Here is a 23,437-nt window from a genome sequence, read left to right on the forward strand (position 1 = left end):
CAGTAAATAAATATGGTAATCAAGTACCAGGTAGCCTATTAGTATCTGATCAGACTTACCTGTGACCAACTTCACTTAAACCAACCAAATATGAACTATATCTAAACTTTAATGGTCAAACTGGTCGATCTCGACTAGAGACCTCGCGCAGGAATTCGTCTACGGTAACCTAGCAACAAGCCTTGACGAATGTTTATGTTCGCTCAGGCTCCCAGTCATTAGGTGGCGGTGTCGTGCTCGGAATCTAATGCTTGCCTGTGATTGGTGGAGGGGTGAAGAAGCGGAGCTTATATAAATCCCTGGAGCGCCTACTAGCGGCAGTAGGCGGCACAGCAGCGCCAGCGCCAGCGGGTACAATGTCACTGGAGAGATGTCAAAGTGAATGGACAGAAATAGATCAAGAATATCAGCAATTGCAGGTTTGAACTGAACGGATATATGTTATATGTGTGCTCAGATAGCCAACAGATGAATCTTGAGTTAGTAAAGAAGCAAATGTGTCTGTTTGAGATGTTTATGATGCGGCTAACAGGCTTTAGCTCATCAGATGAACTGATTTTCTATTGTTACTGTACATGTGTTTTTAACCAGCGTTGGTTCTCTAAATAACGTATCGAAATGACAATAATAAGCCTTATATTCGTGTCGTGTGTCTGTTTTATTATACGAATAAATGTGGTGTTACTAAAGTAACTATGATAATGATTCACGAATTGAACTGGTTAAACCAGGTTAGATGTTAACCAAGAGTTGTTGCTCAACTGTTAAAATGATCTTATGATCGATTCGTGAGAACCAGGGTCAGATTACAGGATGATGACGATCTATCATTGAATTAGTGATTGACATTAAGTTCATGAAGCTTCAGGGTTTTGAGTACTACCAAAAAAAGTGTTTTTAGGGCATGCCACCATGGCAATACTGTGGAGTTTGGACATATACCATAGTAGTACCCTGGTATTCTTTGAATTACCTTGGAGTACCATGTAAAAACCATGAAACATGGTAATCATTCAGTGTTGTGATACACAACAAACCTATATAGTACATTCATATTTTGTCTGTCTTGTTTATTGTGTACAAATGTGTCTAGTTATGTGTGTGTGTGCATGTAAATAACATGGTACCAGAATATTGTAGTCTTTCAGTACTATGGTATTACCATTATTAATCAACGCTCAGCTGTCATCTGTAACTTAGAGTTGGAGATGGAAAGGATTGCCCCATGCTTAAAATGCCCTTCTAATGTTTGAAATACCTTGTGCTTAAAATGGATGTCATTTGCCCATTGAAAGGCCATGCATGTATTAGGAAACCATTTTGATTCCATGTTGACTTTCAATGCGTTTTGTATTTTAGGAAACACACAAAGTCTACAAACAGAAGCTGGAGGAGCTGACAAACCTGCAGGCGATATGCAGCAGTGCCATTAGCAAACAAAGAAAATCCCTGAAAGACCTCAAGCAAAGTCTTCACAAGTATGAGCAGAGTTTCAGATGGTATTAAAGATCTTCAGTACGCATTCACAATGATGTAAAGGGATCCTTTTCCTCCTTTGTTGAAAACAGGTGTAAGAAAACCTGCGGTGAAAAAGAAACGGAGGTGATAAATGACCTGCAGGTCCAAATTAAAGAAAAGCAAAATGTCTTTTTTGACATGGAGGCCTATTTGCCAAAGAAAAATGGGTGAGTTTTAGTTCTTCTTTTTGACTGTGATCTTTATAATATCACAGTTAAAGATTATATGGTTTTACACATTCCTCTTTCTTTAGTGTGTGATGTTGTTGTTGTTTAAGCATGACTAAGAGCTGCAAGTTACAAAGCACAAAGTCAGTCCAAAGGGAGTTGTTCTCTATATCAGTAACTCCCTGAAACACCTCCATTGTAGTCTTTTTCCGTGAACAAACATGTCACCTCATTTAAGTAATTCCCACCCAAAGCATATGCAAAAAAGGCTGAGGCCTGATTGAGTTGCATTAATAGTGTGTTGAAACCATAGATTGTAAAAAAAATATGGACGTAGTGTCTGTGACGTCACCCATAGGATTCTGAAGAGCAGTTCTGAAGCGCAAAGTATGGACGAGATGACCGTTGCCATCTTGGCAGCGCGTCATCGCGTGTCACTCCCGGGTAACAGAAAATGGGCAAAAAGGCGGGACATGGGCGGAGCTGAAGTGACGCGATGACTAAAAGACAGCAGATAAATGGCTATCCACCTGTCACTCGAAGTGGCCACGCCCTTAATTATGCAGAACTTTAATGCTTTATAGAATGTAAACGAATGAGTTATAAAAAAAAATCATCCCCCTCACAGTTGTCATGAAGGGCAAAATTAGCCGTATAGACCAAAACCACAATTTGTACCAGGCTGTAAACATGTTTTTTTCTGCTGTAAAGTTGGGCATTTTAACATGGGGCTCAATGAGATTCTGCTCCCTTCTGGAGCCTGTCCCTAGCGGCCAGTCGATGAATTGCAGTTTGAGGCACTTCCGTATTGGCTTCAAGAGAAACTGCGGGAGGTTGCCGCTTGATTGAAACTAGGGCTGTGCAATTAATTGAATTTCGATTTCGATTTCGGCTCCCAACGATCACCAAAATAGTACAATCGAGAAAAAACTATTTTTTTGCCATGTTCAGTTTTGCAAGAACACTCTTATTTTGTCTTGCGTTTTGAATGAAACGCGCACATCCGCCCCTCCCGAAGCCACAAACTCTCTCAGGTCGTGAGTCTCGTGACTCGTGTGCATATCATCCGCTGGAATTTAAAAACTCGGCGCGAGTAAAGATGGCAGAAGGAGGGCAGTTACAGCAGCGTTTGGTGAGCAAAAAAGGCAAAACCAACTCCGTTGTCTGGGAACAGTTTGGCTTCGAGGAATCAGACAATGAGCAGAAACATGCTACGTGCAAGATTTGCTACATGGTAGTGGCTGCAACGCAAGGGAACACCACGAATTTGTCTAACCACTTGAAAATTAAACACAGAGTGACCTATGACAATCTAATAAAGAAACAAAAACTGACGAGAGCAGGGGTGCCGTGTAAACGTCCTTTTTTTTCCTTCATATTTTTCAAATAATACTCTCTTTGTAAACTTTGTCCAATGCATGCAAGTGCTGCCATATGTTCGAATATGACCAGTCATTTTCGCCGTCATCACCCGGGTGTTGTTGTGCCAGAAGACACGAATGAGAAGTAGCGCGCGCTGTGAGAAATTTTGTCTCTGTGCACTCATCCGAGAGCGCGCACACGTCTCTCAGTGCGCAAATATTGAGTTCTCTTTCAAGTCTTGCTCTTGAACGGACAAACTCACACAAAACGTATGTCAACGTCCATCTTGATGAGTATCCTAGCAGACATAGTCTGTATATGCCTTAAGTAAACTTTATACAGTCGAGAAAGACGACGCATATCCGAGCTTTAGGTCTTAAAGGGGCAGTTGCCTTTACTGCTGTCTGTTTAATGTCAAACAACAAAAGACAAGGACATCACTCACTGCTCTTGATTGAATAGCTTTTGTCAGTTTAATAGAATCTTTAATTTATGCACTCAAATATGCAATGTTATTTTACATTTGATACATTTCTGAGAACTACTACTACATTTCTTGATACTACCTGAAAACTAATGTTAGACGTACCTGAAAAGCATATCTAGCCGAACCATGTTGTTGATCTTATTTATTTGTGGTTATCATTTTTACTTGAATACTTTTATACTTTGATTTGAATATATGTTATATTATTTATTTTAATAGTTCAAAAAGTTCAACACATTTCAATTGAATTGTTGAAAGGTGTCTTTTTAATAAATGCAACACATTCCCAAAGTCATGTGAAATAATCGTGTTACATAATCGTGATTTCAATATTGACCAAAATAATCGTGATTATGATTTTTTCCATAATCAAGCAGCCCTAGTTGAAACTCGTGGTTATGGTTAGGGGCGTGACATTTCCCAAACACGCTCAAACCATAGACTGTAAGAAAGATGGACGACACCCCCTTCCCTACCTTCCATTGAAGAAAAGTGAAGCCGCTAATGTCTGAATATGGTGCTGACATCTTCCGCTGATTTGGGACCTCCGTCTGCGCAGTAGTGACCTCGGGACCCAAGTCTACGCAGTACTAGAGAGCAGGAAGTAGAGCCGCGATATCAAAACTCCTGCAGTAACTGTTAGTACAGTTTACTGCAGAAGAACTCATGTCAGTGTGAAATAAACAGTTATGTAAATGTAGAAATTAATGTTATAAACTCCAATCTCCTCCCGAAAATCCCGAAAAAAGTCTGTTCGTGCCTCAGTCACTGTTTTAAGTCAACTGACTTCGCTCAGAGAAGCTGTCAAATCATAACGCTGCATAGCATCAAATAACTTATTTAAAAACAAACAAACAAACAAACACCTGAACGTACACCAGCTTGATTAAAAACTATCTAAAATGACAGAAACCATCTTTGGAAAAAATGTATTTGAAGTGTAATTTGATTGTTTAGTTTGTCTCGCATCCCATTAGAATACATGGAGAGGGTGGGGTTTGTGAGCTATACTGGGACCAACCACCAACCTTTGGATTGGGTCACATCCAAGCGGCAACCTCCCGCAGTTTCTCTTGAAGCCAATACAGAAGTGACATATACTGCAATTCATCGGTAGATGGCTAACAATGCTTTTGGGAAACACCCCAGAGCGTTACTGACTGACTGGGAAGAGAGGTGCTGCAACAATGTCAAATATTGTGTTCAAGCATGAAGCCCTGTTCTAGTAGACCCCAAAAACAACATCAAGACTTTTGTCAAAGGACATATGTCCTTTTTAAAACGGTTTTCTTCTCTTTTCAGATTGTACTTAAATTTGGTCCTTGGAAATGTGAATGTCACGCTCCTCAGCAACCAAGCCAAGTGAGTCGCATATGTGAGCATGTCCATTGAGCCCGTAGAGAGTTCCCAGAACCAAGTTGCTAATTTTGTGTTTTCCAAAACAGGTTTGCGTACAAAGATGAATACGAGAAGTTCAAACTTTATATGACTATAATACTAATGTTTGGTGCCGTCACCTGCCTCTTCCTTTTCAACTACCGGTAAGTCGAAAAGATCTGAAAAATGTCATGTTATTCTGTGGGGGACAATGTTCTGTTGGAGGCTAACATGCTGATGTCTCCTTCACAGGGTTACAGATGAAATCTTCAACTTTTTATTGGTGTGGTATTATTGCACATTGACAATAAGAGAGAGCATCCTCATGAGCAATGGGTCACGGTGAGTTCACGTTCACTTTAAAATGCAATTGTTCATTTCCGTGACTTAACGGTTAGCTAAGGTGCCAGTGGGAGATGCAGGTTCAATCTCTCGTCCCAATATTTTCTTCTCACCGCTATTGTATCAATAAACAATGTGTTTTGGCGAAGAAGAAAAAAATAAAAATGATTTGTAGTATTTTTCTTTATTTGTTTGTCTGTTTATTTAGTTAGTTAGTTAGTTAGTTAGTTAGTTAGTTAGTTAGTTAGTTAGTTAGTTAGTTAGTTAGTTAGTTAGTTGTGCTATTTATGTTTAAATTTATTTTATTTGTCTTTGTTTATGCATTCATTTGGTTGTGGTATTTATTTTTTGTTTATGTATTTATTTGGTTGAGGTACTTTATTTATTTTTAGTGCTTTCAAATCGATTAATTGCAATTCATCGCATTTTATATATATATAATATATATGTATGTATATATATGTATGTATGTATATTTATGTATATATGTGTATATATATATATATATATATATATATATATATATATATATATATATATATATATATATATATATATATATATATATATATATATATATATATATATATATATATATATATATATATATATATATATATATGCGATTAATTGCTTTGACAGCACTCATTTATTTTTTGTTTATATATTTATTTAGTTATGGTATTTAATTTAATTTGTTTTTGTTTATTTATTTGGCTATGGATTTAATTTATCTAGTTTTCGTTTTTTTTATTGTATTATGACAGTTATGATTTAAATATTTTTCCTTTATTATTTCTTTGTAGAATTAAAGGCTGGTGGGTGTCACATCATTACGTCTCAACCTTTTTATCAGGTGTTATGTTGACATGGTACGTGTTTTAGACTTTAAATCACATAATTAAATCATTTTCCCCGCATCCACAACTTGTATTTCATTTCCACTCTCTGTTTCTCTCTTTTAAGGCCAGAAGGTCCAATGTATCAGATGTTCAGAAGTCAGTTCCTGGCTTTCTCCATCTATCAGAGTGTGTATAATCTATTAGCTGCTCAGTATGTTTTTTGTTTGTCTTACAGTGAGAGGTTGTGTTATGCTTTATAGTGATGATTTTGTTTCTCTGGCAGGTTGTGTGCAGTTTCTTCAGTATTATTATCAGAGCGGCTGCTTGTATCGATTACGGGCTCTGGGGGAAAGAAACCAGCTTGACCTGACAGTGGGTAAGGGTTGTGACAGATTCGAATCATGGGAGAAATGTTGATCTGTATCTGTTCATGCTGCAGATGGTGTGTGTGTTTAGCCTGAAGTTAGACCCCAGACTGACCTCTCGTGTTACTCTTACAGAGGGCTTTCAATCATGGATGTGGAGGGGGCTTACGTTCCTCCTTCCGTTTCTATTCTTTGGCCATGTGAGTACCAGCATTTAAGTGTTGCCTTTTGTTTCTCATGCATCTTTTCTTTTTAAAAATATTGATTCTTGTGCAACTTCCTAGTCACATTAAAAATTAGTTCAGTATGTCGTTTTTATTGCATTTGACAGTGTTACAGCTATGAAGTTCACAACATGTAACTGTGTGGATTTTGAACATATACACTACGGTTGGAAAGCTTGGAGTCAGTACGATAAAAAATAAAAAAAATTCAACTTTTTTTGTTGACTAACTGCTTACTGTACAAGAATGTCAGTTTTGTCTGTGTATCACACTAAGCATTTTAACTACAGATTCAGACAGCAGGTAAAAATTGACTGGGGAAAGCCAATGCTGTAGTACATCAAAAGAAAATGCGTGCGTGCGTGCGTGCGTGCGTGCGTGCGTGCGTGTTAGCAGTCAAAAGTTTGGAATCATTAAGATTTTTTAATGGTTTGAAAGAAGTCTCTTCTGCTCACCAAGGCTGTATTTATTTGATCCAAAAAACAGTATTATTGTGAAATATTTTTACAATTTAAAATAACTTTTTCTATTTGAATATATTTTAAAATGTAATTTATTTCTGTGATTCAAAACTGAATTTTCAGCATCATTACTCCAGTCTTTAGTCACATGATCCTTCAGAAATCATTCTAATATGATGATTTGCTGCTCAAGAAACATTTATTATTATTATCAATGTTGAAAACGGTTGCGTACAATAATTTTTTTTTTCAGGATTATTTAATGAATAGAAAGTTCAAAAGAACAACATTTATCTGTTATATGTTAATATAAAGCTTTTGCAACATTATAAATGTCTTTACTGTCCCTTGATCAATTGAATGCATCCTTGCTGAATAAATCTATTAATTTCTTTAAGTTCTTTTCCAAAAAAGCTTTCTATGTCAGATAAATGCTGTTCTTTTGAACTTTCTATTCATCAAAGAATCCTAAAAAAAAATGTTACTCCACTGCTTTCAACATTGATAATAATCATAAATGTTTCTTGAGCAGCAAATCATCATATTAGAATGATTTCTGAAGGATCATGTGACTAAAGACTGGAGTAATGATGCTGAAAATTCAGTTTTGAATCACAGAAATAAATTACATTTTAAAATATATTCAAATAGAAAAAGTTATTTTAAATTGTAAAAATATTTCACAATAAATCAGCAATCAGAATGATTTCTGAAGGATCATGTGATTGTAAATACTGGAGTAATGATGCTCAAAATGTATAATTTACATTTTAAAATGTATTCAAATAGAAAACAGTTATTTTACATTTTAATAATATTTCACAATATTACAGCTTTTTTTGTATTTTTAATAACATAAATGCAGCCTTGGTGAGCAGAAGAGACTTCTTTAAAAACAATAAAAAGAAAAAAATCGTAATGATTCCAAATTTTTGTCTGGTAGTGTTACACCACACACACACCACAACACACCACACACACACATTTCCAAATGTGATAGGAATCACAATCTTATCGATCAACCAATCTCAATGTAATGGCAGGCCATTTGCCAATTTAACAGACATTACAAACATTCAATGTCATAAATATGTATGGAATATAACATGTCAGATTTTGCATGTGATGGCTCAAACAATGAAAGAATGTTTATAAGTTGTGAAGAGTTTGACAATTTCACTGAGAATCAACTCACAGCTATGTGCATTTAGTTATTGTGTAACTCTTTTGCCCATATGCCAAAACGCATGCAATTTGCTAAAATCAATAAGAAATTTAAATCTGATGTGAAGTGAACAAGCAACTTATTGTTCAGATGTCTGAGCTTATTGTTTTGAGGGAAAAAAAGTCTCATTTGAGAATTGAGCCAAAGCGATTGAGAAAAACTGTAATACATTTATTCAGCAAGGCTGCATTAAATTGATCAAAATTGACAGTAAAGATATTTATAATATTTAAAACAGATTTCTATTTCAAATAAATTCTGTTCTATTCATCAACGAATCCTGAAAAAGATGTCATGGTTGTCACTAAAATATTAATATTCATCATTGAAAATATAAAATAAATGTTTCTTGAGCAGCAAATCAGCATATTAGAATGATTTCTGAAGGATCATGTGACTGAAGACTCGAGGAATAATATTTTGTAGTAATATTTCGCAAACGTACTATTTTTTACAATATTTTTGACCAGATTTTTTTGATCAAATACTTTCAAAAACAGTAAAAATCTAACTGACCTTTACCTTTCGATCACTAGTGTATATAGATTCAAGGGCACCTCAGTTCACAGACTGGCATGTAAAATACTTGTGTTGCTTTTCTGCCCTCTGGTCAGTTTTGGCAGCTGTACAATGCTGTGTCCCTCTTTAAGCTGTCTGCCCGAGATGACTGCAAGGAATGGCAGGTAAAGAGATGCAACACTATTATCGCTCAACCCTAAGTATTAATCTTCTTCACTGTTATACTTCAAATCATGTAGTTTATACTGAGGCGAGGTGTGCTATTGCCTTTCTAAAGCAAATTTAAAGAACCATGGCCCCACTTTATATTAGGTGGCCTTAACTACTATGTACTTACATCAAAAAATAAGTAGAATGTACTTACTGTTTTCAAATTGTATTGCAAAACACCTTTGCTGATATTGAGGTGGGATACGGGTAGGGTAAGGGACAGGTGTGGTGATATGGGTAAGTTTAAGGGTAGGGTAATTGTAACTACAGAAATTAATTACAGATGTAATTACATGCAGGTATTTTTTTTAATGTAAGTACAATGTAAAAACATGTATGTACACAATAAGTGCATTGTATCAAATGATTAATTAAAATGTTAGTACATAGTAGTTAAGGCCACCTTATAAAAAGTACGTCCCGACCCATTTTAATCCAGTAGATGACGTAACTAGTCCTTCTTCAATTTGAAGTGTGTCCTAAGAATATCATAGAGACTTGAAGGTGGACACGTTAGACTTGGGCCAATTAATGACTGCTTAAAGGGGACCTATTATGCAAAACTCACTTTTATAAGAACACGGAAGTGTGTGTAAACAACCAGCCTGTAATGGTAAAAATCCACCCACTCCATTTTTTATAATCCCCATAAATCATATACAGTCTCTCTAAATGTAAGAGTAGGATGCCACACCCATGTCTGTTGACGATCTGTCCTATTAGCAATAGATCCCGCCCTGAGTGAACCGCAACAGTCCGCCATTTCTGTTTCCTCACTGTAGCAGCTGGAGATATACAATGCCTGTGCCAAAGAAACATTACAAATGTTCTGTTATTGGATGTACCAACGGACATAAGAGTCTCCATAGACTCCCTGCATCTGAGCCATTGAGGACAACATGGCTGTGTCCGAAACCTGGAAAATGCTGCCTTCAGAGGACACATTTCAAGGCAGGAAGGCACCAAGGCACGTCCGAATCTAATGTTAGCCTTCCTGTCTCCAGAGATACCTTCATCTGATTTTTGAAGGCAGCATGGGTGTATCCTTCGCTGCCTTTGATATCCCGCAATCCTGTGCTTTCCATTCTGTGACAGTTGAGCTAGTAAAAAAGATGGCGTCCGAAAGTTGGGTTTGCTGGTCACCAACATTTTCTACTTCTGATGTCATTTCTAGCGAGAAATTACTAATGTAGTAATTCAATATTTGTTTAGTTCTCACCATAGCGCTCTCTATTTTGCTGTAGATCATTAAACGGTTACACTGCCTAAGAAGTCTGTCCCAAATCAGTTGGTGCCTTCATGCACATACGCCGCCTTGCATTGTCTGATAAGGCAGCGAGCCAATGAGTCAGCTGCCTAGGTTTCCGGATGCAGCCCATGGTTGAATTTCATTTATGAAGGAAATGTGCCAAAAAAAATCATTAACGTTGCACAAATCATTTTACACCGAACTGCTTCAAAAACGAGGGTTAATTCAACGCTGGACACAAAAGATTAACATGACAGTACATGCTAGTCGATGCGTTGAATCAACGTAACTCCACAAAAACTACATACATTTATCCACTAACCATTCAGAAACCTCTAGTTGCGTTGTAAAAGTTTTAACTTCTTCCTGAGTCTCCCCACTCCTGTTCAAACTACTGACAGGTTCTGACATTTTGGCTGCGTGACATTCTCCTGTTTTTTTTGTTGCCGGAGTATCTGAAGCGCAAGCTGTAAAGGCTCTGCCCTCTTCTGAAGGGGGGCTGGGAGCAGCAGCAGCTCATTTGCATTTAAAGGGACACACACAAAACCGGTGGGTTTTTACTCACACCCAAATAGGGGCAAATTTGATAAGCTATAATAATGATCTATGGGGTATTTTAGGTTGAAACTTCACACATTCTGGGGACACCAGAGACTTAGGGTATGTTTACACGACACCATTTTCAACTGAAAACGGAATACGGAAAACGGTTTTGGCCATAGACCGTAAAAAAATATGGACGATGCGACTTCATTGGCTTCCACTGACGAGAGTTGAAGCTTTTGGAGGCCATCTTGCGCAGATTTGGGACAGAGTCTGTGCAGTAGTGATCTCGGGACCGGAGTTGCGCAGTAGAGAGCAGGAAGTAGAGGCGCGATTATCAAAAGCCCGCCCACACTCTCGCAGATGCAGAACAATTCATTATGTCGGTGTGAAATAAACAGTTATGGAAATGTAGAAATTAAAGCTCCAATCTCCTCCTAAAAATCCGGAAAAAAGTCTGTTAGTGCCTCAGTGACAACTTCACTCAGAGAAGCCGCCAATCTCAGCTGTCAATCAACCCCCCCCCCCCTTTTTATAGCATCAAATAACTAACTAAAACTAAACTTATTTAAAAAACAAACACTTGAAATGAAATCATCGTGATAAAAACTGCCTCAAATGACAGAAACCATCTTTAGGAAACAATTATTTAAAATGTAATTTGATTGTTTAGTTTGTCTCGCGTCCATTGTTATACATGGAGGGGTGGGGTTTAGGTGCTATACTGTGACCAACCACCGGGGGGCGATCGAGGCAGAGGCTTCAGTTTCTGAGAGTAGTGCTGCAGACTTGGTTTCGGCCATTCATTTACACGACAATGGCGTTTTAGGGGCAAGCTTTTGAAACGTGTTGCATCATTTTCGCAGATCCGTGTGAACGGGAACATTTTGAACGTTGTCCTGCAAACATACCCTCATATTACATCTTGTGAAAAGAGGCGTAATAGGTCCCATTTAATGCCCTTGGAACCACCCCATTTAGCAACATGTTAGGAATCACTATGAACAACTTATCTACCCATAACACACTAGGCAAGTTTTGGTACATTTTTACGTTTTACTGAAATCATGCAAACATTTAAAGCTTTACTTCAAATAACTGATTGATGAATTCATTATTTATTAATTTGGCCAGTATTGCCAATTGATTTATTTTTTTTGTTCTTAAATGTTTTATCTTCCAGGTGTTCATGTTGGCCTTGACGTTTCTTGTCCTGTTCTTGGGAAATTTTCTCACTACACTAAAAGTGGTCCACCAGAAGGTCCAGAAGAACACAGGAAAGGTGAAAACTAACTAATGAGACGCCAACTGGAAAATTTAATTCGCAGCGAGGCCAGTGTGGAACTCCAAGAACTGAACTTTAAAAGCGCACAAAACTGTTTCGTCTATAGGAGTCGCACCCCACGAGCTGTTTGGAGAGGGTTGTAGGTAGATGTTGACGTCTCCCTTAACCTTAAATTCCAACAGCGGCAGTGGAAACTCAAGATTATGTGTTACGTTGCCCTATCGTCTGCCATGTTGTTTTTGCTCTTATTTATGCAATCACAGCGATTTAGAGGATAATGTTTGGGTTAGGAACCACTGAGAACCTTCAGACACTGTATACTCAGTACGTGAGGAGACTTCGATTCATGTTTGTTTTGTTCCTGTGCATGGATATGTTTACAATAAGCCACATTTAAACTTTATGCAACGCAGCAGGAAGGCTGTAGAACTGCAGATTTCAGCACCTCAAAGGGATTTGTTATGGTTTTTAATAAAGCTGGATAATGATTAAAGTACTTGTTCTCCTACAAGACATTTTAGCCTAAGCATATGTTACGTACTTGTGGGAAAGAATTGATACGATGCTACTTGAAGGGAAAGGTGTGTTTGGCACGTCGTGGCTTGTTAGTAGCCTACGATGATTTTTGAATTAAGGCAACATGATATTCCCTGACACCCAAACGTAGATTTGTATTATTAACGATGGCAATACAGCTTCGGTAACTCTTCATAGTACATTTGAATCAAAAAGAAGGATCCCTTTTCTTTTGTTTTATAATGTCCAGCTGTTTGGTAGTTTTAAGGCATAGTCATGCAATTGCATTATAAGTCAAAATAACAGTTGAAATTCTGACCTATGTCTTGCTTAATGTGAATGAATGCTGTTAGGATTACATCTGCTGTAATAGGACGAACTGGTATTTGTGTCTGTGTTACTTTTACTCTTTTTTTTTTTGCCAACATTTTTAATTGTTTACCATCAGGGAGTTTGCTGAAAAGACCTTCTTATGTTATACTACACAGGCAAGTAGTGACAGAAGTTGCATTTGGTTACTGGATGATTTGTTGGCCTTAATGGCCTCTGTCTGTTCACACCTGATTTACTAGTTTAGCCTAGAACACTATTGTGTCACAAGTTGTTTGGAATTTCATGTGAATTGTAACAGAAGCAAAAGGCTGTAATTAAAGGAATTTCTCATGTTGGGAAATGCTTTAGTGAACAATTAACCACTCCGTAAATCGTGCGTAACAGTTGTCACATTTCACAATGTCATCTCATCAGTGCTTGTGTTGAACAAAATAACTGCACTTTTTTTTTTGCTTGGACTTAAAATAAGCCTTCAGACTGGAGGGGAAACGGTTCCCAAAGGGGCGATTATATATCAAGCTGGATTTCTATTGAACTTCTGTTGCTATAGAGAGCAAATAAATTCAATCTGATGCAATCTGTGTGGCTTCCTGTGAAAATCATACTGTTATTTACACCTTCGCCTGCAGAGGGCGCAAGTGTGCCTCTATTTAGGACTTGTTAAATGAGGGTAAAACAAATGCTATTTTTTCATTTATTGAGAAAACACAGTGAAATAAAATGTTCCGCTTTTTTAAACAACATCATTTGTCTCTACTACCTAACAGATAACACTGAGCTACATCTGCCTATACGACATCGCCAGGCCCTCAGGAAAGAGGCCCTTGACATTTTAGCCAATCAGAATGCCTGTCTTTTGTTCAATCATTTTGCCTGTTCGGTTTGCAGAAGGGCGTGGTTGTGGAAAGGGGGCGTGTGGTAGTTATTTTTTTGCACAAGAAAGGTTGCAGACATAATCATAATCACAAGAGGTTATGAGAATGACATAAACCAACACAATTAACATGATTTGAACATGAAAATGTAAAGGTTCCTTTCAACGGACTCAATGGTGTTACATGTTTTCGAAGCCTTGAGTACAAATTTAAGGAAGTAAAAAAGGGAGTGGTGATTGGTTCTGGTTTTGTGAAGATAAAATTTGTGTTAAAATTTCTGTGAAAATCTGTTAAAATTGCTTTTAAAACCTTTAACTCTGTCCAGTATAAAAGCTTTATTAATAACAAATTATTTTAATATTATCATTATTATATTTGTGAACAGTTATTGTAATTCATAACTTTTTATTATAATTGTTTTTGTGTCAGTTCTTATAAATAACATACTGTATTTATAGAATATATAAAACGTATGCGTGCGTGTGTGTGTCTGTGTGTGCGTGCGTGTGTGGGTCTGTGTGTGTGTCTGTCTTTGTGTGTGTGTGTGTGTCTGTCTGTCTGTGTGTGTCTGTCTGTGTGTGTGTGTGTCTGTGTGTGTGTGTGTGTGTCTGTGTGTGTGCATGCGTGCGTGTGTCTGTCTGTCTGTGTGTGTCTGTGTGTAATTATGTAAATAATAAAACTAAATAATTAACTAACAATGCTTTAAAGAGTAGCTTCAATGATGAATGAATAAAAGCAAAGCAGAAATACAAAGCACATTAAAATGCATCAAAATAAATGAATATCAATAAGTAGCATTTCATTCTTTAGCTTTGTAGCTTGACACGCAACAATATCTGGAGGCTTCCGGTACCACAGTCGCATCCTGCAAGGCACAAGTTTTTGTACTAACCACAACAAGATCACTCTTGTATACTGAACAAGTCTGTTTTGCCAACAAGGCAGAGATTTTCTGTCATACGTCTAAAATCTGAAAATTGCATCATGCAAAATGAAAAGTATCTCTGCCAATGTGAAATGAATGCACGGCTATATAAAAGAGCTACAAACTTTTAATAGTGAATCCTGTTTCACACACAACGTTCTTCAGTAGGCGAAAAGGCATAGCCTATATGCACAATACATAACTTAAAACAAACAGGTTTATCTGTGCAATCTACACACAGGATGGAACAGATAAATGATTTCCACATAAATGATTCAACACTTTCTGGCATGTTAGATCTGAACAACTCAAAGATAGTAAATAACCCTTGTACGTTACTGAAATAAACAAAAAGTGAGCTTCCAGTTCAAATGATGAAAATGGAGGTGCTTTACAGTTATAGCACGTTCACACTAAGGGCCCTATTTTAACGAGCTGAGCGCACGGTGCAAGTGCACTTAGGGCGTGGCCAAATCCACTTTTGATAGTTTAACAATGGGGAAAAAAATGTATGCGCCAGACGCATGGTCTAAAAGGGTTGTACCTAGTCTCTTAATGTGTCATGATGAGTGTGTTTTGGGCGTAACGTGCAATAAACCAATCAGAGCGTCATCTCCCATTCCCTTTAAAAGCTAGTTGCTCTTGCACCATGGCGGATTCGCGAGCGGAAAGACTGACCGCTTCTCCAGAGAGGAATCTTTTTATGTTTAATATATAAAAATGTTTGTGAGCTGCTGTGCGTCCCTGTGTGTGTAATGAGCAGAGTGTACATGCATTCTGCACTAGAGGTCTGCATTCTCAACCGCGGGACCCGACTAATTAAATTTCCGACTAAAACACGGTAGCGGTCGGTAACTCTGGTGTAATTTGAACGGGAGCGATCGGTCATTCAATATCACGTTCCCGACGTCCTTTCAGAACAGCATATCTTCGATTTACTTAATCTTAATCTTATCAACCCCCCGGTATACAGCCTTTGCGGTCGGATTTTGGAGGAAAGACGTCGGTATTGAAACCGTCATCAGTCAGCGACATTCTTTTCTTGCATGAAAAAGCTGATTTTGCTAAGTAAGTAAACGGTTTTCGTTCATTTCATATATTGCCTACAATTTTGAGATGTTATTATTAGTTATTGTTGAATTTATATATTTTCTTTTGTAGGAGGGACGTTGAAATTGACGTCGGGACATTCTTCTCAGGGATGTTAAATTGTTCGGTTAAAAAGTGATTTCATTTCGCGATGGAAGCCTACATATTATGACGTTTTTTTTTTTCTTTCTCTGACACTTTTCCTGTGTTGACAGCAAAATGTTACGAATTTTGTATTTTGACAATACTAATAAAAATAACAAATAGGCTTACATTTTTCTAAATTTTTATTTATTTTTTCTCTGCAACATTTTTTCCCCTACTGTGTTGGCAGCAAAATGTTAAATTTTGTTAAAAAAAAAAAAAAAAGGCGAATAAAATAATAAATACAATTTTTTTTTTTGCCCCGTGGAAATTTAAATGTGAAATTCTGGAAACGAGATCTAAATTTAGCGGGATGGTCGGGAAGACAATTATTCTAAGCAGACAGCGGGTGAACAAAGTGTATATATATCGGGTACGGGTGGGTGCGGAATATAACCCCAGCGGGAGCGGGACTTAAAAAACAGTCCCGCGCAGACCTCTATTCTGCCCACCATTCTATAACTGCATATTACTAAAACGCCCTTTAAATAACACCAAAAATACGTTTTCAGTTCCCTCAAAATAGCAACGCACCAACACTGCGCCTGAACACACCTCGTTTTCAGACCAGCACGCCCATGGGCGAACAGATGGGCGCGAGTGTATTTGCTATTTAAACAACATGGCACCGGACATGAAAATGATAACTACGTCGGGCTGAAACTAGCAAAAAACACTTGCGACGCACCTGGCGTCGCATTGCACCGTGTGTACGATAAGCCCCTATATCTTTCTTGTTAACTTAGACGCTCAGCGCCTCGTGACGCTCCAGGCGTTTTAAAAACGCGGCGCTCCCATTGAAAACAATCCCAAAAATACGCCAACCGCGTGAAAAATAACACTTTGGCGGACACACGGCCTTATACACTTTCTTTTGTCAAATCAACTTAGATAATTAATGTGGTTCAGATAACACAATATTTTGAGTTTCTACTTCATTATATTAACTCAAAATTTTAAGGCAACTAGGTAACTTACTTTTTAAAGTTAAACCTACAATCATATTTTTACAGAGCTATAGTTATAGTCCTTGGTGTGAGTGGGCCTTTAGACTGATATTTCAGTACTTACCCCAGTACTTTTGTGTATGGAAAATTCAGAAAGCTTTATATAATATATGGACAGGCAAAATACTGTTACTCTTTAAATTTCAACTGCAACTATTGTGTAAGTAGATTAGATAACATGAATTACACAATCCAAACATGTTACACCCCGGTGCATAATAATGGCAGTTACTCGAGTCAGTTACAACAGTACACCATTAGCCTATTATACAACAGTGCACAACACAGAATTTACCAGACTTGCAATGTGAACCTATGATGTATATGCGCGTCCTTGAGACATCAGCAGCAGTTTTTCCATCTCTTATTGGATCCATGATCATGGAAGACAAAATTCCATTAAGTCATATCAGTAACGCCAAGAGAAGGATGTGGCGCGGGCCGTTATAAACCTATCGCACACTCAGTGGTGATCCCTGTCAGACAGTAAGCCTTGTTTGGTGGGAAGATTGTGAGAAAACGCACACCCCATGTCCTGAGAAATATTCCTTCAAGAAAGCTTAAACAATTCTGAGAAGCTCTGCAGACGGTTCCAGAATGTTTACAAAATATCATAGTTCATATATACAAAACTTGAAAAAACTCTTATTTCTTCCAGGAATGGTCACAGGATTGTGCAGCGTTTCTTCTTCTTGTTTAGTTGTCGTGCTTTAGCCCTGGCCGCTAGTGCTCGCTTGGTTGCCTCTCTGAAAATGTCCTCAACGTTTTCTCTATATTTAGCCGAACACTCCAAGTATATTTCAGCGTTCATTTGCTTCTGGATCGCTTCACCCTAAGAACGAGAAAAAAAGGTTAGTTACTCTGGACTTTCATCACTAACCCTAACTTTTAAGTTGAACCCCCTAGTAAAAAACAACTAAACAAAGCAAATGACACAAACTCTGTGAATCAACCTGTTTTATATGAATGTATGTGGAATGGCCTGATCTCTTTTTACCTGTTAAGTTCATACAACAATAAAAATCTCTAGCACTTCAACAGCAATGTACAAAGCAAAGACATTTATATTGTTACAAATGATTTCTATTTTGAATAAATGCAGTTATTTTTAGAACGTTCTGAAAAAGTATCATGGTTTCCACAAAAATAGTAAGCAGCAAATCTTACTTATGATATGACACAGACACACAAACAGGCCTATATATATCCTAGTCAAAAGTTTGGAAACATTTCTATTTTTAATGTTTTTAAAAGACGTCTCTTATGCTCATAAAGGCTGCATTTATTTGATCAAAAATACAGAAAAAAATTGTAATATTGTGAAATATTATTACCATTTAAAATAACGTTCTTCTATTTTAATATACCTTTAAATATAATTTTTCTTCTGTGATGCAAAGCTGAATTTTCAGCATCATTACTCCAGTCTTCTCAGTGTCACATGATCCTTCAGAAATCATTCTAATATGATGATTTGATACTCAGTTATTATCACTGTTGGAAACAGTTGTGCTGCTTAATATTTTTTTTGGAACCTGTGATACTTTTTTCAGGATTCATTGATGAATAAAAAGTTAAAAATACAAATCTAACAATATAAATCTTTACTATCACCTTTATTTTTGTCAATTTAACACATCCTTGCTGAATAAAAGTATTAATTTCTTTCAAAAAAAAGAAAGAAAAGAATATTGACCCCAAACTTGTGGTGTATATTGTTACTTTTTTTAATTTACTTTTTATTCAGCAAAAATCCAGAAAAAAGTATCAGGTTATAAAAAAAATATTAAGCAGCACAACTGTCTCCAATGATGCTGAAAATCACAGGAATAAAATATATAATTTAAAGTATACTAAATATTTCACAATATAAGAATGCCCCCCCTTGTATTTTTGATCAAATAAATGCAGGCTTTATGAGCATAAGAGACTTATTTCCAAGACATTAAAAATAGTATACTCTAAAAAATGCTGGGTTAAAAATAACCCAAGTTGGGTTGAAAATGGACTAACCCAATTGGGTTGTTTTAACCCAGTGATTGGGTTGTTTTAAGCAAACATTTAACCAAATCGCTGGGTTAAAACGACCCATTCACTGAGTTAAAACAACCCAATTGCTGGGTTAGTTCATTTTCAGCATTTTTTAGAGTGTAATGTTTCCAAACTTTTGACTGGCACTATATATATTTATATATATATACACACTCTAAAAAATGCTGGGTTAAAAATAACCCAAGTTGGGTTGAAAATGGACTAACCCAGCAATTGAAACCCTTTATTTTTAACCCAGCATTTTTTTAGAGTGTGTATATATATATATATATATATATATATATATATATATATACACACACACACACACATATTGTGTATCACTGTAAAAAAAAATTATATGATCGGTAAGTCATGACAACATAGGTTTTAACATTGCTTTAACTCATCAAAATAAGTTAAGCAATATTCAACTTTTTTTATAAGTAATATAAGATTCATCTATTTTTTTAAGTCAGTTTAATGTGATATAAGTTGAAGTAACTTAAACATCCAAGTTAATTGTACTTAAAACTGAGGCAGCAACTTTTTTTACAGTGTATACACACACACACACACACGCCTATATATATATATATATATATACACAGTATATATAGTATATTTAGTATATGTAAATAGAATGGCAACCTGAAGGTAGGTGATGGGTGACATATCTAAGGCTCGGAGCTTCCTTGTCTTCTCTTTGTCTTTTCGCAGGTCCGTTTTGCAACCTATCAAGATAATGGGGACGTCACGGCAGAAATGGCGGACCTCTGGGTACCACTGTAGGAGGAGAGGAGAAAATAGCTTAAAACCGAACTTCTTCTTTTATGTAAATACTTTTTTTACTTCCTCAATGCTCTAATGGTGTACTGTCTCTATCTTTAGGCCCTGACTGAACAGTCCCTCTGCTGTGCTTTTATTTAAACAGGGCTCGGCACATTCCTCTCAGCTGACATGACAGGAAGGTTCCAGAAATACTGTTTGTTTTCAGTGGTGGTCCATCTGTATAATCATCTACTGTTCAGGTCAAAGGTTATCAGCTCACAGTTGCCAGCAAACAAAGTTAAAACAGACTTTCATTCCGAGCTGATTTCACCTTTATTGTGACATTGTCGAACGACGTTGGATTGGTCACATCATAGCAGATGATAACAAGGTTTACTTCTTGATATGACAGAGGCCTCAAGCGATCGTAGTCCTCCTGGCCTGTCAATAAACAGATTTTGGTTAGAAAGAAATGACATGAAATTTTACCACACGGACACCTGAAAACAGTGCTGCATTATCTGGACTGTATATGGTGGCGCTTCAAGCAGAGGCGGAGACATCTGACCATATAGAGCATCTTCCTGTATGTCGTATTTTATGAACAGAGCATTTTGATGTAAAACCGAGATGTGGTAGAAAACCACATCCTGGCTTCACATCCTGTTCTGGAGAGGCAGAGAAGATCCAGGCAGCAGTGTGGGTCTGATAAGCAGCTCGATTACTTAAGATGCAGTTCAATTCATATAAATATTTTTTTTAAAACATGCACTTCACAGAATTTATCAAGGAGAAATTCAGGTTATAGGTTTCACTGGCAGTAAACGAGATGAAGATTAGATCAATACGGCAATATACCACACCACATTAATGCGTGTTTCCAAATAAGCTACAAATTATTTGATAATAAGTTTGATTAATACAAAAAATGACACTTCCTTATTCTATTGTCATCTAAAAATTACTGGTGGGCAATCGATGAATCGCATCCAAAATAAAAGTTTGTGTTTACGATATATATGTGCGTGTACTGTGTATAATTATTATGTATATATAAATACACACACATGCATGTATATTTTTAAGAAATATTTCATAAAATATGTATATATATATATATATATATATATATATATATATATATATATATATATATATATATATATATAAGGTATAAATATATATACAGTAAATACATGCAAATATTTTTTTTAATATAGACTGTACAAGAAGGAGTGTGTATTTATATAATAATTATACACAGTACACACACATATATTATGTAAACACACTTTTATTTTGGATGCAATTAATCGATTGCCCAGCAACACTACTAAAAATATGTCCTGTAGTTCCTACAGTTTTGAAATGTTTTATTTCATTTTCTACTAATTTGGGGCTTCAAAAACAACTAAAACAAAATAATGACACCTTTTCTGTTATCATATCTTTGCATATAGACATTTTACAAAAATGCACTACTGTTTGGAGTCGGTGAGATTTTTTAATGTTTTTGAAAGAAGTCTCTTGTGCTATAGTAATATTGTGAAATATTATTTGCATTTAAAATAACTGTTTTCTATTTGAATATATTGTAAAATGTCATTTATTTCTGTGATGCAAAACTGCATTTTCCGCATCATTACTCCGGTCTTTAGAGTGATCCTTCAGAAAATGTTCAAATTTTCTGAATCAAAGTAACATTTCTTATTATTATCAATGTTGAAGACAGTTGTGCTGCTTAATATTTTTGTGGAAATCGTGATCTCTGAATCGTGACTCTGAAAGAACATAAGTCATTTTAATTAGAAATTTAAAGGAATAGTTAATTTCCCTCCCCATTACTTACTCACCCTCAAGTTGTTCCTAGCATGTAAAGTGACATTTAAAGGGATAGTTCCCCACAAAATTAAAATGTGTCATCATTTACACATGTTGACTACCAACATTCTTTAAAATATCTTCTTTTGTGTTCAACAAAAGAAAGAAACTCATACAGGTTTGAAACAACATAAGGCTGAGTAAATGATGACAACATAATTTCCTTTTTGGGTGAACTATCCCTTTAAATGTCACTTTTAATCAATTTAATGCATCTTTGTGAATAAAAAACAAAACCTTACTGACCCTACACTGTTGAACAGTGCATATGATGATAAAGTACTATCTGTAAATAATGAAATGTTCATCCACACAGTTAACAGCATTACACTTTTAGCATAGTGGCGTTTAGATGGTTGCACCACATCCGCAGACTAATTCTGGCCCAATAAGCCACTGCTTAGAAACTGGGGTGTGATGTGAGGTGATACCAAGAATATAATATTTCACCACGGCCAATATCATTTACTTCAGGTAAATACTATAATATGCTGTAAGGACAAAAATTGTCCTTATTTACATAAATATGTAATGATCAAAGTGTGCGTGCTGCCTGACCTCAGGGTTGACAGCTATGAAAACTATTACTAATGGCCGCCTCACACCCAACATTCCTCAACTAAGTGTTTAATCAATGACAAAGAGGATGGAATCTAAGGTGTGTCGGTCGGTCTCATTGACGTTGACACTTACCTGCTGTATCGTAGAGATTCAACTGAATGTCTTTCCCTCCATAAGACAGAGTGGTGACATATTTGTCAAACACAGATGGAGCGTATTTCTGTTGAACATTAAGATTAAATCAGTACAAATACAGGTAAATAATGGATGATGATGCATGAAAAGTTCTTGTTTCTACAAGACACATAACAATCAAGGCGTAGGCAGAAAGCAGAGTGGAAAAACTTGCTGAGGATATTGTGTAAATGACTGTTATACTGCATTTTGCAACATTTCCTTCTGTTGAGCGTGTAAATGTGTGTTAATGGTACTTTCACACTCCAAAAACGGTCAAGTCAAATACATTTGTATGTTCCCTGCATAAAATCTCACCTCGGGGAAATCTCCTTTGGCGTACACCATAAGCAGGGATGTCTTTCCACAACCTCCATCACCGACGATCACAATTTTGAGTTCATCAGTTTGAGTGCCATTGCCGTCTATAGTGCCGTTCTGTGTCATGTCCTTTTCGTGGGCCTCACTGGCCGGGTCAGTTCCTCCAACAGGTGCCCAAGTGCACAGAAGTGTCAGGTAAGTTCATCGGTGAGAATACGGTGAGAACTAAACTCTGCCAGGTAAGCATGCTGCTATCCGGTCCTAACTTCCTCCTCCTTTTGCTTTTTTTCTTTTCCCTTTTCAAACCATGTGACTGTGTTTTCAAGTATACCCCAGATCAGAGCGAGTTACTGTAATTGAGCCTGTGTGACATGTGTGAGTCTTTCCTGTGGCGTCCTACACATGGTCTGCTGCACCCTCACTAGGCGGAGTACATGAAGACACTCCCAGTCTGAAAACCTTCATTTTTCACATTCTCTGTCTACAGAGGGTGTTGCTCTGGATGGACATACTTGAGATTATTTGAGCAATTTGCTGATAATCAAGTGGGTTATATAATTATGATGATTTTACATGAATAATAACAATTACATAACTAAAAGTGTTATTCATTGTATGTATTACTAAGACTAA

At 36.6% G+C, this 23,437-nt stretch overlaps 2 protein-coding genes across 2 annotated transcripts; one reads left to right on the forward strand and one right to left on the reverse strand.

The window, feature by feature from the left end:
* Positions 1 to 322: 322 nt before the first annotated feature.
* Positions 323 to 13,760, forward strand: tmem120b (transmembrane protein 120B). Its single transcript, XM_079804301.1, has 12 exons — positions 323 to 419; positions 1,360 to 1,478; positions 1,569 to 1,685; positions 4,837 to 4,896; positions 4,980 to 5,075; positions 5,164 to 5,253; positions 6,060 to 6,125; positions 6,220 to 6,281; positions 6,379 to 6,471; positions 6,596 to 6,660; positions 8,985 to 9,053; positions 12,075 to 13,760. The coding sequence occupies exons 1-12, from the start codon at positions 357 to 359 to the stop codon at positions 12,186 to 12,188; spliced, it is 1,014 nt and encodes a 337-aa protein (XP_079660427.1). The 5' UTR covers positions 323 to 356; the 3' UTR covers positions 12,189 to 13,760.
* Positions 13,761 to 14,934: 1,174 nt separating this feature from the next.
* Positions 14,935 to 23,218, reverse strand: rhof (ras homolog family member F). Its single transcript, XM_079804303.1, has 5 exons — positions 22,802 to 23,218; positions 22,442 to 22,529; positions 20,199 to 20,308; positions 19,748 to 19,882; positions 14,935 to 17,897 (listed from the first exon to the last, which is right to left on the reverse strand). Exons 1-5 carry the CDS (start codon positions 22,928 to 22,930, stop codon positions 17,730 to 17,732), a joined length of 630 nt encoding a protein of 209 aa, XP_079660429.1. The 5' UTR covers positions 22,931 to 23,218; the 3' UTR covers positions 14,935 to 17,729.
* Between the last annotated feature and the right edge of the window lie 219 nt (positions 23,219 to 23,437).

This window comes from Gobio gobio (assembly GCF_949357685.1).
Source record: "Gobio gobio genome assembly, chromosome: 22".
Taxonomy (NCBI): Eukaryota; Metazoa; Chordata; class Actinopteri; order Cypriniformes; family Gobionidae; genus Gobio; species Gobio gobio.

What these genes read in the sequence shown, in the direction of transcription:
- tmem120b (XM_079804301.1), top strand. Translation starts at nt 357, where the DNA reads ATGTCACTGGAGAGATGTCAAAGTGAATGGACAGAAATAGATCAAGAA. An exon ending in CTCAAGCAAAGTCTTCACAA is followed by an intron (nt 1,479 to 1,568) that starts GTATGAGCAGAG and finishes TGTTGAAAACAG; the next exon opens with GTGTAAGAAAACCTGCGGTG. An exon ending in CGTTTCTATTCTTTGGCCAT is followed by an intron (nt 6,661 to 8,984) that starts GTGAGTACCAGC and finishes CCCTCTGGTCAG; the next exon opens with TTTTGGCAGCTGTACAATGC.
- rhof (XM_079804303.1), bottom strand. Translation starts at nt 22,930, where the DNA reads ATGACACAGAACGGCACTATAGACGGCAATGGCACTCAAACTGATGAA. An exon ending in GAATCTCTACGATACAGCAG is followed by an intron (nt 20,309 to 22,441) that starts GTAAGTGTCAAC and finishes GTTTATTGACAG; the next exon opens with GCCAGGAGGACTACGATCGC. An exon ending in CACCCATCACCTACCTTCAG is followed by an intron (nt 17,898 to 19,747) that starts GTTGCCATTCTA and finishes TCTCGTTCTTAG; the next exon opens with GGTGAAGCGATCCAGAAGCA.